This window comes from Oryctolagus cuniculus, chromosome 11 (assembly GCF_964237555.1).
Source record: "Oryctolagus cuniculus chromosome 11, mOryCun1.1, whole genome shotgun sequence".
Classification (NCBI taxonomy): Eukaryota; Metazoa; Chordata; class Mammalia; order Lagomorpha; family Leporidae; genus Oryctolagus; species Oryctolagus cuniculus.
Window position 1 is genome coordinate 16673790 of NC_091442.1, and position 19248 is coordinate 16693037.

Consider the following 19248-nt stretch of genomic DNA (forward strand, 5'->3'; position numbering starts at 1 on the left):
TACCAAGTTGGGAAGTTGCTATGGACATTTCCCAGGACAACATAAGATGAGGTAATGCACGTACAACATCTGGTTCTGTATCTAGTAGGTGCTCAGTACGTTGTAGTTATTAGTGCATTTTCTGTTATTATATGCATTCCTGTCTTGCAGTTTGCAAGATACTTTCATATAGGTATCTCATAAAAATTTTAGTCACTCCAGTAAAGAAATATTTTGAATTTAAGGAAATACAGGCTCATCAATTTAGGGGCTTAGGCTAATGAAGAAAAAAATTCATGGAACAGTGGCATGCCACTCACTGGTGCCGTGTTCTCATGGAGAATTAGCAGGTGGATATGGCGGAGATTCTTGGAGAGGCTACCTACTTTACACGGTGAGCATTTCAAGGTTCTGAAACCAGGTAGAATATTCAGTGATGATGGCCCAAAGTTAGTCCTTAAAGTTTATAACTATTGTGCCAAATTACAATAGCAAAAACCAAAAATCTCATACCAAGCACTTCATTTTTTGAAAATGCTCACTGTATAAATGAGGGAAGAATAAAATAGGAGCAGAATGACTCATCTTGCATTTTTATAATTAGTGTGAAATTTATAACCTGCATTGAGAAATAGGACAAAGATTAAAGAGAGGATAGGGTTGGGGTTGTTTGCATTGTTTTTAAACTGGCCTCTTGAGTCCCACTTTTAGCTTCACTGAGTGAACTTTTGTCTCTTAACATTTTTTCTTGTTTATAATGTTCTATAAAAAGATGTGTGTCATGTGGAGGATTTTATTTAAATTCAGCTGAAGCAGGTAAAGAAAAATAACTATTTTTGAAATTCACTTGGTGGCTGTGGTTTTTGGCCAGCGCCGTGGCTCATTAGGCTAATCCTCCACCTGCGGCGCCAGCACATCAGGTTCTAGTCCGGGTCGGGGCGCCGGATTCTGTCCCGGTTGCCCCTCTTCCAGGCAGCTCTCTGCTGTGGCCCAGGAAGGCAGTGGAGGATGGCCCAAGTGCTTGGGCCCTGCACCCCGTGGGAGACCAGGAGAAGCACCTGGCTCCTGCCTTCAGATCAGCACGGTGCGCCAGCCGCGGTGGCCATTAGAGGGTGAACCAACGGCAAAGGAAGACCTTTCTCTCTGTCTCTCTCTCTCTCTCACTGTCTACTCTGCCTGTCAAAAAAAAGTCACTTGGTGGCTGTGGTTTTCAGCATGACAATAAGTTTCAGGTTACATTTGCTAGACCATGGAAGTTTGGAGGCCTTTCTCCCCACCCCCTTCCTTCTTCAAAATAAATGTACAATGGCCTTTCAGCTTGTTCTGAGAAATCCTGCCTGGTTTTGACTAGCCTGCATCTAAGCTACAGATCGGTCAGTTCAGGAGAATGGACCTCTTTACAATATTGAGTCCCATAACCCAGCAGCACAGTGTGTCTCTTGGTTTCAGTCCATCTACCTTGATTTCTTTCACCACCCTTTTTGTAGTTTTTGGCATGTAGGCCCTTTGCATGTTTTGGTGGATCTAATCCTGGATGTTTCATTTTTTTAAATGGTACTGATATTTTAAAATCCATATACTAATAGTTCACTGTTAAGGTATAGAAATAAAATTGATTTTTATGTTTTTATGTATTTAAAAAGTAACTGGGTTGGGGGGGTGGTGTGGGTGTTGATTGCATCTGTTAAGTTGCTGCTGGGGACAAGTGCCATTTCAAGTCTTGGCTACTCCACCTTGGGTCCAGTTTCCCACCAGTGCATACCCTGGAGGTGGCAGATGGTGAATCAAGTACTTGGTTCCCTGCCACCCACATGGGAAACCCAGATTCAGTTCTGGGCTCCTGGCTTTGGCTTGGTCCTATCCTGGCTATTATGGACACCGGGGGCTGAACCAGCTGATGGGGAGAATTATATCTATCTCTATCTCCCTCTCTATTCCCCCATCCCTCCCTCCCTCTATCCCTTTCAAATAAAATGGAGACAAATGTACATGGAACTTTAAAAAACATAAGAGAGGACTTAATGAGAAAATAACATAGCTAACATTAAAAGGCTGTTACATGAAAGATGTGTTGGACAAACCCAAACCAGGTGCCTAGCAAAGTACCTAATGAGTCCTCAATGTTGGTTCCCATCTTTCTGGCCTTCTAGTATTCTATGTTGCTTGAAAAGTCAGACTCTGATCCCTGAGTGGAGGTTATAGGACTTAGAACTGTACAAGGATTGAGATCTGAGACCTCCGTCTGGACCTGACCTGGGTTTGGGCCCTGGCACTGCCATTAACTAACTTTGTGATCTTGAGCGTGTTTCTTACTCTCTGATCTTCAGTGTCTTGCACTATGAAGTCTACATAATACAAGATAAGGTTATAACCTGAGCAGAGCCCAGAGCCTAGCATCTAACAAGTGCTCAATGAGCATTTGCTGTTTTTGTTACTGCTTTTCTTGTTAACTTACAAGGGAGAAGATGCTAGGGAAGTCAAAGAAGAACTTCCTAACAATGCTTATCAAACAGTGGGACCATTTTATGTGAGGGAATGAGGCTCCCGTCACAGGAGAGTGAACCATCCTTACTAGTATGACACCAGGGAAGTCAGGTTTCCCCAAGAGTTGATCCCTGCATGGTGATACTGTAGCCTACCCCTCTGCGGCATTATAAGAGGGATCAATTTCCAGGTTTCCCCAGTTCCTGAAAACACTTGACCCACAGACACAAAGATCTTAAAGCAGTAGGCAGAAATAGTATCCTTGAAAAAAAACACAAGACTTATCTTTCCATCCACTGCAGTTTATGATTGCACATTAAATTCAATTGCTTTCTTTAGGAGGCTAGAGTTGGGACCCATCATCCCTAACCCAGTGTCATCCATTCTAGCTTTCCCCAGGGGTACAGCCAGACCAGCCGCCTTCCCCGTGTACGCTAATTAATTTATCTCATGCTCGTGATTTTACGGCGCTTAAGTGCGGGAGCATTTCTGTTTATTCTTCTCCCTGCAAAGCACCTCATGATGCATAAAGCCCATGAATCTCCATTGCAAACGCCGTCTGTCTTGAGCTGGAGAACAGCCCGCCGGCTGCCTGTTGTCTTGCTGGCACTGCCTCTTACGGCCAAAGTAACACATCTATTAATTTATCCTTAATGACATTTTGACATTCCAATCAGTTCATCAGATGTTCCGTTTGCAAGACTTCTCCCGCACGGCCGGGCCAGGGTGCCAGGCCACTCTTGATGCATAATGCATGAGACTCATGCTCTGCTCAGTACCCTTTGACAGATAGACGCGTCTGCTTCTTTAAGGCCACATGTTCCTAGTAGCCCTAGCTCCCTGAGAGATCCACAGCGATGCCTTTAGAGCTGTTTTTTTTTTTTTTTCCCCTTCACTTACAACTTGCTGTGCTTGGGGGAAGCTAGTCAGTGCAAGGAGGAGGGGTATGAGCTCAGAAACATACATGGCACAGTGCTGTCTGGGGGGAAGTAAGGATAAATCCTCCTGGCATACACAAATGTCTCAGAGAGGCTTTAAGTCCATTAATTCAACTGGAGCTATGACAAAACTAACATCATGGATTTCATCGTTACTCTGTTACTGCTTAGAAATAAGAATCACAAAGATACTCATAACAGTAACGGATATCAAAAAGAAAGAAAAATTATCCTTAACGTCTTCTCTCTAACACACCAGTCACCTCTCCGCACGTATATTTGCTCATTGATGTAATCTAGTGTAGACAGTTTCATTGTTTCTAGTTTTTTTAAACAATGTAATCCAGATAGTGCTTTTCTGTGTTACTACACAGTTTTCATTTTTACTGGTTCTCCATCATTTTAAAAGCTGCATAATATTCCATCCAAGGGATGCACTATAATTTACCAGGTGGGTCCCCTATTGTTAGAAACTTGCGAGACTGTAACTCATCATCTGATATTAAAGAGAAGCAATAGAGTTGAGTAAGGGAGGGAACAGGCTCTGCAGGCTGAGAAACTGGGCTTCAACCACACTCGTGTCTTTGCGTTCTGGATGAAGTTAAGATGAACCCTTCTGGGCCTTGGATTCCTCAGCTGTGGCACAGGAGAAATAATCACTACCTTGCAGAGCTGTGAAGATGAGAGCTGTTTTCAAGGTAATGGACACAGAGGGTAGTACCTACCGGAGGCTTAACGATTGCATTCACATGAATATAACAGTGATAGAGGCAAAGCTGCACCCCATCCCCAGGGATGTTTTTGATTGTCACATCTGGGAGCAGGTGGAACCACTGACATCTAAACACAGAGGTCATGGACATCACTAAACACCCCAGTGCACTCAGATCAGCCCCCAACATGCACACAACAGAAAATTACCTGGCGCAGAGTGCGAGTGGGCCAAGTTTGAAAAACCCTGGCATATATAAAGCTGGTTGTGTCAGTGTTTCATGTGTGTGTGTGTAATGTATATCTTTTTAATGATTTCCCTAGAATAAAGTTCTAAGAAGATGGAAATCTTGGGTTAAAGGATATATGGTTTTACACCTACTGGCATTTTTAGGAGGAAATGGGGTAGAGTGGGGAGGCCTGATGCAGAGACGGCCGCAGATACATGAGATGTGTCTCCTTGGGGCAGAGGATGACATTCCATAGTCCAGTAGTTCTCAGAGCGTTCTGTCCAGCACCACCTTGAAACTTGGAAATGCAAACTTTCTAGGCTTGTCCTAGACGGACCATCTCAGAAACTGAGGGTGTAGCCCAACAATCTCTTTTTAACAAGCTCTATAGGCAATTCTGAGGCATGCTCAGGTTTGAGAATCACCGCCATGCACCCTCTGCAGAAGAAAAGCCAACTTGTAGACTAGCTAGCAGGACAAGTATAGATTCTTGTGGAGAAATAGATGAAAACTGTCAAGCCTAATTCATATATGGGACAGAACAACAATAAAGGAATTGAGAGTGTCACTCATCCATTCGTCATTCATTCATACATTCAATAAACCTGTTTAAAGCTTTTGCAGCATTGTGCCAAGTGCTGAACCATATGCTAGAGGAAAATACAAATGTAAAATATGGTATATTATATTTTTATTATGATAAAGGGTGATGAGAACGGGTAGGCAAATGACTAGGATACAGATCAGAGGTAACATTTTTCTATCAGGGAGAGATTAGAAAAGGCTTCCTGAAAGAAGTGGTACTTGTGACAGAAATCGAAGGATTCGGGGTCATCTGTTAATACATTAATTCAACATGTGTCTACTGAGTACCTGATTGTGCCAGGAGCCATGCAAGGCCCTGGGAATGGGCGTGGAAAAGAGCAGCATAGTCCCCATCATTGTGATGGGGACTTCCTGCCGTGATTGCACTGCGGACCGGTCATCCCATGCAGAAGGGGTTTCAGGAGGGGCACTAGAGCATTAGGGTTGGCTGAGTGTTAGAGAAGGAAGGTGCAGGCTTGTGAGAGGGAGCACACCATCCTGGGAGTCCTGGCTGAAGGCTGAGAAGAGTTGAGAGCATGTGGGTATGCAGTGGAGATGGCAGTTCACTGAACTGGGGAGGAAGTGGCCCTAGAGTCTCAGCAACCAGAAGGCACAGCTTGGAAGAAGTTGCTTGGGAAAATCTGTCTAGCCACATACAGGCTTTACAGGGATACAACAGACAGACCATAGAGGGGCATCCGGGGGAGGCACTGCCTGAATTCAGAGGAGGAATCCTCTTAGAGAGCTGCACTGCCTGCACTGGGGATGTGTGCCTATCACTGGAGTTAGGCAGTCAGGGTTCGTGTATCCCCTGACCGGGGTGTTACAAGGAATCTCCAAGCTGCAGTAGGAGAATGACTTGGAAGAGTTCAAGAACCTTGCCTACCCAGAGAATCCAAGATTCTGTGACTGGGAGTGATCTGAAAATGAAGGACCAGGCATGACTTGGAGAAGAGCATCTGCCCAGCTGTCAGGCTTGGGTTGTGGTCATAGCAGCAGGGTATAGAGGAGCAAGGGCTGGGGACTGTGGGAGAGCACAGGGAGGAAAAGTAGTTCCCTGGTTCCTTGGAGTGCCCATCTCCGGGAGGAAAAGGTCATGCAGATCACCGAGGAAGGGGGAAGAAAGAAGCTGCAGTTGTTTGCTCTCTGTGTAAAGATCGTGATGGGGGATTATCATTTACTGTTTCTGATGGTCACGGTAACGTGAACTCGGGTGTGACATGTTGGATCCCACAATTGAGGAAACGGAGTCCCATGGTCTTATGGAGATGGGGGCTTGATCATGATTACACAGTTGCTTACAACCAAGTCTGTCTGAGGCCAAAGCTGAAGGTCTTCCAGTGGCACCAAGAACAGATGGGCCATATGCCCAGCCCAAGGCTTCGGTGTTCAGTATCCTGAGAGCGTTCAGGGAGCTCCCAGTGTCTCAATCACAGATTCTGCTCTCCCTCTGCTACAAGGCATTCATTCTTCATTGTCCATTATTCAGCAACACATATACAGAACTTACAAGGAACTTTAAAAGGTTGGGGGGAAGGAATTCAAAGATAAATTTATTTTATTTGCAAAAAAATTGGATTCTCTATTTCTTCATAACATGCATTTTCCATGAATTTGTTTATTACAAAAATGGAGCTTATGACATTGTTTTTATGGCTGTTGTATTAGTTCCCTTGGGCTTTTATAACAAAGAACCACCAACTGAGTGGCTTATACCAACTGAAATTCACTCTCACAGTTCTTGAGGCTGGAAGTCCAAAATCAAGGTGTGGGCAGTGCAGTGTCCCCTCTGAGGCTCTGATGGAATCCTTCTTTCTGCTTCTTTCCCCTTCTTTTTCTTATAGCAATCCCAATCCTTGATGCTTCTTGCTTGTAGCTGCATTAGTCCAGTCTGTGCCTCCACTGGTAAAGGCACCAGTCATGTCAGAACCAGGGCCACCATAATGTTCTCATCTGAACTTGATTACAGCTCCAAAGACCCTGTTTGCAGATAAGTTTATACTCACAGGTACTGGAGGTTAAGACTTCATGTATGTGAGGGTTGAGGAGAGGAGAGGAAATGAGGGACATAATTTGACCCATAACCATCATTTAAAAAACATCAGCTCTTGCTGTGTTTGTCAGACACTGGCTCCTCTCATAGTGAAATCATCACCCAGAGAGGAAAAGACATCCCTCACAGCAACTCAGTGAGATATTTACACACCTGGACCTGACATCTAGGTCTCCAACCTCTTGGTCTTCCTTTTTCACTAATGAAACATGAAAAGGATTCTCCACTGATTCAGAGCAGCTGAGGAATCAGTCCATCAGTACTTCTCAAACTTCGGCAAGCCTTAGAGTTGCCTGGGGGGCTTACTAATTATCTGGAGTTTCTGATTCAGAATGTCAGGGGTGGGGCCAGAGAAGCCACACTGCTAGTACGTCCTCAGGTGAGGTTGATGCTGCCGGCCCAGGAATGCACTTGGAGAACCACTGTTCTCCATCACTGGTGCTCAAGCTTGGTGGCACATTAGAATCACCTGGGAGCTTCTAAAAACTGAGATCCCAGGCTGCACCCCAGACCAATGAAGTCAGAATCTCATCAGTCATTTTAAAATTCCCCAAATGATTTGTGCATCATCCATGGTTGAGAATCATGGCTCCAGACTACGTCAACGGATGTTTTTAGAGAAAAGCCAATCTTCAAGGCATCTGTCTTAAAGGATCCAGATTTAATACATAATAAGGTTGTTTAAGTTAACATGGGTGCCCCTGTATTTAAAAGGTGGTCACACCAGAGAGTGTTTATTGAAGGCCTGCTGTGTGCAAGCCTTGGGCAAAGAACTTTGCTAGCACCATACCGTTTAATCCTTGCAACCATGTTACTGTAAAGTACTACTGTAACCTGTGTGCTACAGACAGGAAGAAACTGACACACAGAGGGATGTGTAACTTGCAAGAACTCACACAGCTACTGTGCCGTGGAGCCAGGTTTTGATGCCAGGCTGTCTGGCACCAAAGCCAGTGTGTTAACTGCTATCCTGCCTCCTGATACATGGGAAAGCAGTGTGCGCTCTTTTAAATCCTGCACACATCTGTATTCTCATTTACATTGTTGATCGCTGATGTGATGGGGCCAGTCTCTGCCTCAGTCCCAGTGACTCTGTGTTAGTGGGGTTTGGATTAATGAGGTTTTACTGCACTTGGAAGAGACTATAGCCCTGCGTGATGTGTTCTGAATTTGCATTTCTAATTTTATCCCTAGAAGAGAGGTGGAGGGATGTAGGAACAGGTTTCCTGAGCTGGCAGGCAGAAACCAGAGTATCGGTCCTGTGGCTTCCACCCAGGTGCGTGTGCCTCGGCTAAGCACCTCCTCTGGGTGGGCCTCTGTTTCTTGTTTCAAACAAGAGGATGGGCCATAGGAAGAGCCCTCTGGAAGGGGGAAAGTGCCTGACCCATGTGTCCCCAGGATAGCATGGGCGGCTCTTCACATCCAGGGAAAGACTCTGGGTGGACCCCAGTGGGTTGTATCCTCCTATTCCTGGCCCAGAACAAATTCAGTGATTTTGCAGAATCCTGATGCTAGAATCCCCCACTGTCTGTTTTCTAGGCAGCTTCCCACCCTCTACTTGGACTCCTCCAATGATGGGGATCCCGGTACTTCCCAAATCTTCACAGGGGCAAGATTCATGTTCAGCTTCTCACATCATAGTCTCCTTGTAACAGCCTTGGTATGAAGTAGTTGCTCATTAACCATCTGCCAGGTACAGTGAACAAGGAGGAGGAAACTACTAACTTTGGGGAGGAGACAAAGACCTCCAAGAGGACGTCTGAGACATTGGAATAGGGGAATTGCAAAAGAAGAAACACTGGGAGGGGCAACTCAGGTGTTAGGTGCATCCAAGATGCACCTAGTAGTTCTGCTCTGCTGGAAATTGCTAACTTGTGTCAAGCCCACCTTGTCCCACCTCTGCCCTCGGACCACACAGATCCAGCTGTCAGAGGTGTGAAAGGAACATTCCTTAGTATTCCATCTCCATGAGAAATACCCCTGGATGTTTCAGACACTCCTCCCTGGTAGCACCAATTCAGCCCCCTTCCCAGCTCTGCATTCTCTGTCCCCTGAGCCACTCCACTTGCCATGATCCCTTGTAAGGAGTGGTGCTCAGAATCAGTTACAGCACTCCAGGCCCATTGTGGGCACATCCCCTACTGCCTACTGCTCACTCAGCTACCAAGCAATGGTTGGAGAGTTCTCAGAGCCAGCCTCAGAGGGAAAAATGCTGAAAAGCTGTGACCACATCACATCGTCCCCACCTGTCAGAATCAGTGAACTTTGAGTTGTGCCTTAAAACATTCTTCAGCTCTAGAAATGTCCCTGTACAAGAATATACATGCTAGCCGGCGCCGTGGCTCAATAGGCTAATCCTCCACCTTGCGGCGCCGGCACACCGGGTTCTAGTCCCGGTTAGGGCGCCGGATTCTGTCCCGGTCGCCCCTCTTCCAGGCCAGCTCTCTGCTATGGCCAGGGAGTGCAGTGGAGGATGGCCCAGGTGCTTGGGCCCTGCACCCCATGGGAGACCAGGAAAAGCACCTGGCTCCTGGCTCCTGCCAGGATCAGCGCGGTGCGCCGGCTGCAGCGGCGGCCATTGGAGGGTGAACCAACGGCAAAAAGGAAGACCTTTCTCTCTCTGTCTCTCTCTCTCACTGTCCACTCTGCCTGTAAAAAAAAAAAAAAAAAAATATACATGCTTATGCATGCTCTCATTCTGCCAGCTTTTGGTACCCCCTGCTGGTGAAATCCTGTGACCCTATTGAATTTCAAAACAACAGAAGAAAAAAATCCCAAGTTCAGAAAGCCATAAGTACTTGAGTTTTAAAGGCTCTGAGGATTCCATGAATTATATGATCATCCCATGAGTCAGATGACTATGAGGGATTTTTTTTTCTTTTTAGCATTCTATAGCTGTAGATATTCTGTGAGTTCTTGGGGAAAAAGAAAACTCTGGCTATAAACATTCCATTAATTCTGCAAACATTCCATTAATTCTGCAAGCATTCCAAGGAGGAAATGCTAAGTTATTAACCAAAAATATTCCTAGGTACAAATATTCTGGTCACAAATTAATCTTATACAGGTTTTCCTTCCCTTTCTTTGCATGTATCTTTTTAAAAGTGCTTATAATTTGTGTTCAGAGCAGGATGACAATCTTTTCTGCACTTCACATCGTAGACTTTTAAATATAAATTTGTGCAACAAATTTATTGGGTACTGGCTATTTGCCAGACATTCAGCTAGAAATTGAAATAGGTACAGAGATTCAAAAGTACTTCTCCCAAGAGGCTCTTGTGCAAGTAGGAGATAGAGCTGAATCAGTGCATTTGACGGCACTAGTGCTGGGCTGTTGGGGCACCAGACCTTCCTTGATCTCCTGCCAGGGTTCAAAACAGGCATTAACTCTCTTATAGCACCAGACACTTCTTCTTAGCATGCATCATCTTTGTAGGTTTTATATTTGTTGCTGTATTTTATCTGTTGAATACTTGTCTTTGTCATTCATCTCTGCTTGCAGAGGTTCAGAGTCAATAAGCTGTGAGGTCTTCTTCCCCCTTGCAAAGGCTGATATATGCATGTGCTCAGTGGATGAGTTGGGCACGAAGAGAAAGATACAGTTTTGTCTGGATGAGGAGGAATAAGCCTCAAAGGGTGGTGACATTTGGATGACATGAACCATACCATTGAAGGATAAAGAAGAAGTGGCCATGGAGCAGAGTGGGGATCCATTAAGAAATACAGAGTATTAAGGAATGCTCTTGGGGTAGGGAGATGGAGTGAGGTGGATGGTGCTTCTTAGTAGGAAGTATGTGTGGAAGATAGGGCTGAGTTGATGTCTGGCTCGGAGTATAAGGGTCTTCCCTTCCCAGTGCTCAAATTTGGAACTTCCCCTCTCTGGAGGAAAAAAGGTGGGAGGGGTAGTAAATTAAACTCTTTGGCAACTGGAATGAATAACAGTTTTCCAGATAGAGACAGATTCTTTAATATATAAATTTTGAATTTTGAAAGAATAGAGATAAATCCCTAAACTTTATTTTTTTTGTTGTTTCCTTTTATTGCTTATTTCTTTTCTACCTTAAAGCCACGTTTATTGCCCAAACACCTGTCTGTACATTTTTGATTATTATGCAGCATCATCATTATCATCATGACCATGTGGTGTCAACCATGCCCTACATACTAAGGATGTCATATATTTGATTCTTTTGCAACACAACTAGCTTTCCAGTTTTTAAAGATCTTTGTGTTTTGAAGATACTCTGTTCTTAATTTTTTATTAATACAGGTGTTCAGAACTACCCAAACATTTCTATAAAATAGCATTTTTTTTTTTTGTAGAAGCACTGAGACCTTTTTTCATTATGATTATTCCTTTGGAAACCAGTGATTTGTGCCTGAGACAACTGTCTTCATATTATTTTACCCTGAATGGAATGAGTCTGGTTGGGAGTTCTTCCTCCACAGAAATATTGAAACCTCCAATACATACTCATTTATAGTTTTAAAGTTAATTCTCTTAGATTTCCTTTCATTTCCTGCTGGGGCAGTGTGAATGGAGCTTAGATACAGGCAAAGGATCTGCTGTATATCTTTTCAAATTTATGATTAGGAAGGTCACATATACATTTTTAAACACATTCCTTTTTGATAATAAATGAAGAATAAAATTTTGAAATGTCGTCAGCTGCAGACTTACTCATTTTTCTTTCACTGGAGTTCTCCCTGCCCGATGACTGCCTGCTGGTGGTGAGAAAGGGCACAAGTGATCCAACCCGATGGCTCATTTCTTGTTGTTCTGCCTGCCTGCAGTAGTTTCACTACTAGAGCAATATGCCTATAGCCAAAGCAATATAACAAGACGTGTGTCCCCATTCCTGAATGCCCTCTTTTCCCTGGGCTAATTGGGAAAAAAAAAAAAGACAGTAAGTGAAGAATTGCATTTTAGGCTGAATTTGTCTTCAAATTGTGCCCCAAATGAGAAATGTAAAGGCTTTTCTCTTTTTGGACTGGATTCCGGGTCCAGATTCATCCTTCACCTTTCTACTCTGACCTCTGTCTCCAGAGTGTGTTCTGCTCTTGTACTGCGTTGGAAGGATCTTTTGTCACTTCTGGTTTTCACCTGGGTTCAGATCATCAGACCCATTACAGAACATGAGGGGGACAAGGAGGCTGTAACTGGTGCCTTTTTATCTCTGGTTCTGTCCCTGAGACATCATCTAGAACAGGCTGGACCCCTCAGGAGGAAGCCACTGCTTCTGTCTGGTGGCCTCCCTCTTACAACTGTCTCCTTTCAGGTTTGGGTTAATGCTTCACTGTCTTGTCTCCCTGGGGCCACAGGTGGTAAATAATTCTCCTCTACACCCTGCCCACCTTCTCAGGAATCCTTCTACAAACAAACCCTCGCAAAACTTTTCTCCCTTGAGTATGTTGTCTGCAGTTCTTCTGTGCTGTCTACTTTTAGATCAGAGTGGATACAGGCAAACTGGATTGGCCCACAGCTGAGCTCCTTTTGAAACACTTTTGAGTCTAGGTTTACCCCCGCCCCTAGTACCTCCTTTGGCAGGGAGGTCATTATCTCCTGAAACTGCGTATTTCATGATCAGGCAGGCTCAACTATAGAAAAGTATTTCCTATATTGCCCTGAATTTGACATCTTTGGGATATCTGTCATTCTGTGTTGAGATAGGAGTGACCAAGACTGAATTCAAAGTCAAGTCTTATTAAGAAAAGAGCAAGAGACCTAGAGAAATTCATCCTCAAGATATTTAATATTATCCTATAGCCTTTCATACCACAGGAGCATAATAACTATATTTAGATGCATGTGAGTAGACTTCAAAAAAGTCAAAGAAAATGGAATTAAAGGATAAGTTTTATTTTTGTGCAAAAAATTTTGATATCATGTATGTTTTTTCCCTAGGGTACATATTCCATAAACATACTGATTTTGTAATCTTAACAATATTTTAAAATATGAAAATTGTACAGACTTATAGGGCACCATGTGATGTTTCAGTCCATGTGTATGTTGTGTGATATCCACTCAGGTTAATCTTATTTATCTCTTTAAATAGTCAACATTTCTTTACAGCGAAAGCATCCAAACCCTATCTTCTAGTTTTGTTTGGTTTTGTTTTTCTAGAGAAGCACATAGTAAATTAACATTATCTGAAGACCCTTGGATATATTGGGAAAACTCAGGGACGGTGTCGGCTTTCCAGAAATATTTGAATAACTATTATATGCAGAAGAGTTAGTCATATTTTTATATCTCTAATGATATATCTAAGACGCATCAGCTAAAATTTAAGGGAATTGGATTTCAGATCCATAAAAGAAGAACTCTTTAACCTTTCAGTTCCCTGGTGAGGTATCAAAGTCTGTAGGATCTGATATAATTCAGAGAGAGAGATGGGACTCCACTGTGGGGCTCTGAATGAGGAGTTCCGGACACTGCAGTAATAGAAAAATGAAACCAACAGCCACCGTGCTTTGAATGTTCAGCATGTGCCAGGCCCTGTGCTCTGTGCATTTTTATTTGCTTTTTATTGATATAAAGAGATTTCATATATTTCATATATACAGTTTTAAGTACATAATGAGACTTTCACCTCCCTCCTCTTTCCTTTCTTTTAATTTTTACAATAACATACTTACAGTTTACTTTATAACCACAAGCTTAATATTCCATCAAATGAAGAATTCAACAATTAGAAAGTAGAACTACCACTATTCCGCAGAAGTGTAGACAAGCACTATGAATAATAATCAAGTCTCAAGATGTCGATTTCACTCATATGTTGCCCTTTTTGTCCTCTGTACCACAAATCAGAGAAAATACATATTTGTCTTTTGAGGTCTTGCTTATTTCACTAAGAATAATGGTCTCCACTTGCATCCATTTTGATGCAAAAGACAGGGTTTCATTCCTTTTAGGGCTGAGTCGTATTCCATTGTGTGTATAGACCACATTTTCTTCATCCAGCCATCAGTTAAGAGCTAAGTCCTGTTGTTTGCCACAGTGTGTAGAGGAAGAGCTCCGGACTTAAAGAGGACTTAAGGAACTTGCCCCAAGTCATGTACCTGGCAGGCAGCTGGGTAGGATGAGAACCCAAGTTGGCCTGACCCTAGGGTCCTGTTGTAAACCTCCTATGGTTGGTGTCAGAATGACCTGGGGAATGTGGTGCTATGCAGAGGTCCAGGCTCCTTCCCATTCCTGGGCCGTTTTGTGCTTTTTCGACTTTTGGGTGATTGCACAGTTTGAGAACCACCATGCTACACTAGTATTGGTATAAATGCCCACCTGGTTCTGAGGCTCTGTTAATCCTTGAGAGTAACTGCACCAAATTCAGCTCAGTTTCCTCCCTCTGAGCTGAGAGATCAGCCTCCACCCTCACCCACTGCCAACAAGCAGCCCCTGCTTCAAAGCACCATTACTCAGTGGGTTATTTCACACGCTCAGTCCCTGCAAGAGGCCATTCTCCATGGTTTTCAAATCTATTTTGAAATTTTTGTCTTTATTTATTAGAGGCAGAGAGATGGGGTTGGGGGCAAAGAGAGAGCACACCCATCTGTTGTTTCATTCCCCAAATGCCAGCTAAAGCCAGGGCTAGGCCAAAGCCAGGAGCCAGGAATCCAATCCATGTCTCCCACTTGGGTGTTAGGGACCCAGTAACTAGCCACATCGCTGCCTCCCAGGGTCTCCATTAGCAGGAACCTGCAGTCAGAAGCCAGAACTGGGAATCCAGCCAGGTTCTCTGACGTGAGATGTGGGTATCTAACTGGCAAGCCAAAGGCTAGCTCCCTGGTCTCTACTTTTATCTCATGAAGACCGTGAGAACTCAAGGATGGGCCTCACCTGCGGCCTGTCTGAGAGTGGAGGAGCATTGTGTAAGTCTCATTTATTTCCTGTTTTAAGCTCCATTATAGAACATGTCCCTTGTTGGGGAAGAGGCATTGTGAGGTTCACATTTCTGAGTAAACAGAAACCATTCCTGGGCTCAGGAGGACCTGGCTGGTTTCCACTTTGACACTGCAGAGCCTATCTTGACTCTATTTCTGGAGAAAGAACCCGGTTCAGGGATTGAAGATGAGGGGTAGAGAAGGAGAACAGTCATCCTCCCAAAGCTTTGATGCAACTGGCACCATCTGACTGTGATTTTTTTCCCCTTGCACATGTCCCAAAGGAAGCTGGCCAAGAAGCAGAAAGAGACACAGAGTGGAGCCCAGAGGGAGATGGGGCCCGTGGCCTCGGCTGACAAACCCACCGCCAAGCTCAGCACCAGCCGCAAGGACGAAGGCTTCTCTTCTAGTTCCCAGGACGTAAATGGATTCAGTAAGTTGAGCCAACAGAAGGGAAGGGGACATCCATGGTCCTACGATCTCTGCTCTAGACCCCTCATGGCGCTCAGGTGCAGCAAGGCCTGAGGTTGGGATGCTTCTCTGGAATGCCCGGGTCTAGGATGAAGGGTCCACCAGGTGAAGACTGGGGGCAGCTCGTCAGGGTGAAAAGGAGTACTTCGGGATCTAGCCTAAAGCAGGTGGAAATGAGAACAAGTCAGCAAAACTGCTGTGGACATAAATAGAGGCCGGTTAAAATAATCATAGCCAAAAGAAGCAGGAGGACTATGGCCTTAGGGGAAAAATGAGACTGAGTTGAGTGACTTAAAATTTCCAAGACTAAGCTTCATGCAAACCACAAAAGGTAAGTGAGTCATGGATCATGACTTCCTCCGTCCTGAATACTCAGGAAACTGAGGCTCAGACAAGCAGCCCCCTCAAAGTCCCACGGCTGGTGAGCTCCATGTCCAGGCTAGAACCCATGCCCCGCAAACCCTGACCCAAGCTCCAGCCAGTGCGCAAGTGGCAGTTAGTCAACACCACCTGAGTCCTCTGCAGAGCTAAAAATGTCACCAAGCTAATGAAAGTGGGTAAGACTTCCAGGTTAGCCGCATCCAAAGGAGAGTGCCGAGATTGCTTACAGATATGAGGCCACCCTGGTGGTCAGATTCAAGAGAACTGGCTTTTGTTCTTATCTCTCAGCTATGCTATAAGCCAGTTCTTTCCTAGATTTAATAAGCTAGATTGCCCAGCCTCTGCTCCAAATTGGGGAATGCAGAGAACCTCAAAGGATGTGATCATAGACAGGTTTCCTTCCTATACCATGTAAGTTGCAAATGGAAGATACCACATTTAGAAAAAACACTTATGATCCATTTGAAATGATGTGGATCTGTGAGAGGATGAAGGAGGAAAGGAAACCTACTTATTTGCCACTTCTCTGATGCAGATACTGTCCTTCATTTCAGCCCACCATCGTCCTGGGAGGTGGTTAGTGCTACTGATTATCCATCTCATGTTATAGGTGAGCTATGCAAGGCTCAGTGAGCTTGGCTCAACTTTCCAGAGCAACACACCTCATCCCCACTTGATCTGATGCATCCAGGAAGCGAGAGTAACTCAGATCCATGATTCCTAAGCTTAAGTGCTGCACAGAATCCACCCAGGGAGGGTTTCAGACTGCACACATATCTGGGCCCAGCGTTCCCTGACTGAATCAGCGTCTGCTGGGGCTGAGGGGTGCAGCCAGGACTGTGCAGTTTTTGCAAAGCCTCTCGTGTAGTCATTCTGGTTAAGCAGGCAGCACTTCAGAGGAGGCAGCAACTCTTTCCAAGCAATAACATGCTGTGTTTAGGAAGAGAAATTAGTTAATCTAACAAAAAAGTTGAGAGAAGAGGGAAAAGAATACTCACATACACTGTACCTAGATTCACCAATTGTTAACTTTTTGAAACATATATTTTCCTTCTCTCTCTCTCTCTCTCTTTCTCTGTGTGTGTGTGTGTGCATGTGTGTGTCAATGCAAATATTTCAAAACCATTTATAAGTTGGGTTGCAGACATCACAACACTCCACACCCAGAGACCTCTGTGTGTGCTCGCTAAGAACCAGGATGACTCTGCAGCACAGCCACCGGAGTCATCTTACCAAGAGCTGAAACTGTGAATCAGTGTCTCACCTCCCAGTGCAAAACCAGGTTTCCTCAGTGTCGCCACGAGGTTCCTTATTATTTGTTTCTGTATTGCAGTCCAGGATTCAATCAACTCAATCGTATTTGGTTTCTGTCTCTTCTATTCCTTTCATCCTGAACAGCCCTCCCAACTTTATTTTTTCTTTCAAGATACCTACTTTTGAAAAAAGATATGTTTACTTATTTGAGAGGCAGAGTTACAGAGAGAAGGACAGACAGAGATCTTCCATCTGCTGGTTCTCTCCTCAAATGGTCTCAACAGCCAGGGCAGGGCCAGGCCAAAGTCAGGAGCTTCATTCAGGTCTCCTGTCGCTCCCCCTCTTCGTGGAGGAACGACACTAAGCCCTGCCTAGGCTTCATATCCGAGTCACGGCACCATTATGTCGCTCCCCCTCTTCGTGGAGGAGCAACACTGAACCCTGCGCTGTTCTTTTCGTCTGCTCGGCCCTCCCCGGGTTTGCTGCTGGTTCTTCCCGGGTTGGCTACTATCCCTTCCACCTCCGTGGAAGGGCGGTTCCCCCTGCCACATTCCCCACTTCCACAGGGGAGCGGCACACCGCCGGCCGGCTCTCTCGGGGGCTGCACAGGTGTTCCCCTTAGATGTTCCCCTTAGATGTTCCTGGTGCATGCCGTCTCTCTCCTCCTTTATAGTCCTCCTCCGCCAATCCTAACTCGGCTGCCCACACGCCAAGTACGCTGCTCTCCTCCAATCAGGAGCAAGTCCTACAGTTTATTGGCTGAACTGGAGGCAGCTGTGTAGAAGCTGTTTTCTTCTCTCCCAGCGCCATATTGCGGGAGAGCAGATGCATAGAATAAGTCTTAATTCCAGTAACAGTATAGTCCGAGTTGCTCCCCACAGTCTCCCACATGGGTATAGGGGCCCAAGGACTTGGGCCATCCTCTACTGCTTTCCCAGGCCATAGCAGAGAGCTGAATCGGACGAGGAACAGCCGGGACTAGAACCAGCACCCATATGGGATGCTGGCGCTTCAGGCCAAGGCATTAACCTGCTGTGCCACAGCGCCAGCCCCTACCCTGTATTTTTATCCAAACTCCTTTTATCCCTCCCTCCCCCCTCAGCCTCTAGTAATCAGTGTTATGTGTCCAGATTGCGTTTTGCTGTTTTGTTTTGTTTTGTTTTAGCTGCACGTGTAAGGGAGAACATGCAGTACTTGTCTTTGTGTCTGCCTTATTTCACTCAACATCGTGTCCTCCTGTCCATCCGTTTTGCTGCAGATGACAGGATTTCATTCTTCTTGTGGCTGAATAGTACTCCATTTCGTGTATATGTATATTACATATATACGCCACATTTTCTTTATCCGTTAACCTAATGATGGACAGTTTGGTTGATTCCTTATTTTGGCTGTTGTGAAAACTGCTGCTACAAACATAGTGGAGCAGCCATCTCCCTGACACAGTGAGTTCACGTGTTTTCGGTAGATGCCCAGTGCTGAGACTGCTGGGTCAGGTGGCAGATCCATTCTGGTTCTTTTTTTTTTTTTTTTTTTTTTTTTTTGACAGGCAGAGTGGACAGTGAGAGAGAGCGACAGAGAGAAAGGTCTTCCTTTTTGCCATTGGTTCACCCTCCAATGGCCGCCGCGGCCAGCACACTGCGGCAGGTGCACCGCGCTGATCCGATGGCAGGAGCCAGGTACTTCTCCTGGTCTCCCATGGGGTGCAGGGCCCAAGCACTTGGGCCATCCTCCACTGCACTCCCGGGCCACAGCAGAGAGCTGGCCTGGAAGAGGGGCAACCGGGACAGAATCCGGCGCCCCAACCGGGACTAGAACCCCATGTGCCGGCGCCGCAAGGCGAAGGATTAGCCTATTGAGCCACGGCGCCGCATTCTGGTTCTTAAATAAATCTCCTTGCTGTTTTCCACAATGGCTGCACTAATGTACATTCTCCCAACAGTGAATAAGAGTTCCCCTGTCTCCACATGTTCAGCAGCAGTTTTTCCTCTCTTTTCGATACTGGCCCCTCTGACAGTGGTGAAGTAATAGCTCATTGTGGTGTTGGCTTACCTTTTCCTGAGTGTCTTTAAAGAAAGGACCATCTCCCATATGGACACTGGTTCATGTCCCAGCTGCTCCTCTTCTGATCCAGCTCTCTACTAACAGCCTGGGAGACCAATGGAGGGTGGGCCAGGTACTTGGGCCCCTGCACTCACATGGGAGACCTAGAAGAAGTTCCTGGATCCTGGCATCAGACTGTGGCCATTTGGGGAGTGAACCAGTGGATGGAAGATCT

The 19248-nt window shown here is 45.2% G+C and overlaps 1 protein-coding gene across 12 annotated transcripts in view; it reads left to right on the forward strand.

The window, feature by feature from the left end:
* The window catches only part of PTPRT (protein tyrosine phosphatase receptor type T), a 1128555-nt gene that overhangs the window by 987133 nt on the left and 122174 nt on the right, over positions 1–19248 (forward strand). For all 12 annotated transcript variants that reach the window (XM_070051826.1, XM_051846098.2, XM_070051827.1 and 9 more), the window contains one exon: positions 15152–15300. In XM_070051826.1, the coding sequence (XP_069907927.1) occupies positions 15152–15300 (149 nt within the window). The remainder of the gene's footprint in view (positions 1–15151; positions 15301–19248) is intronic.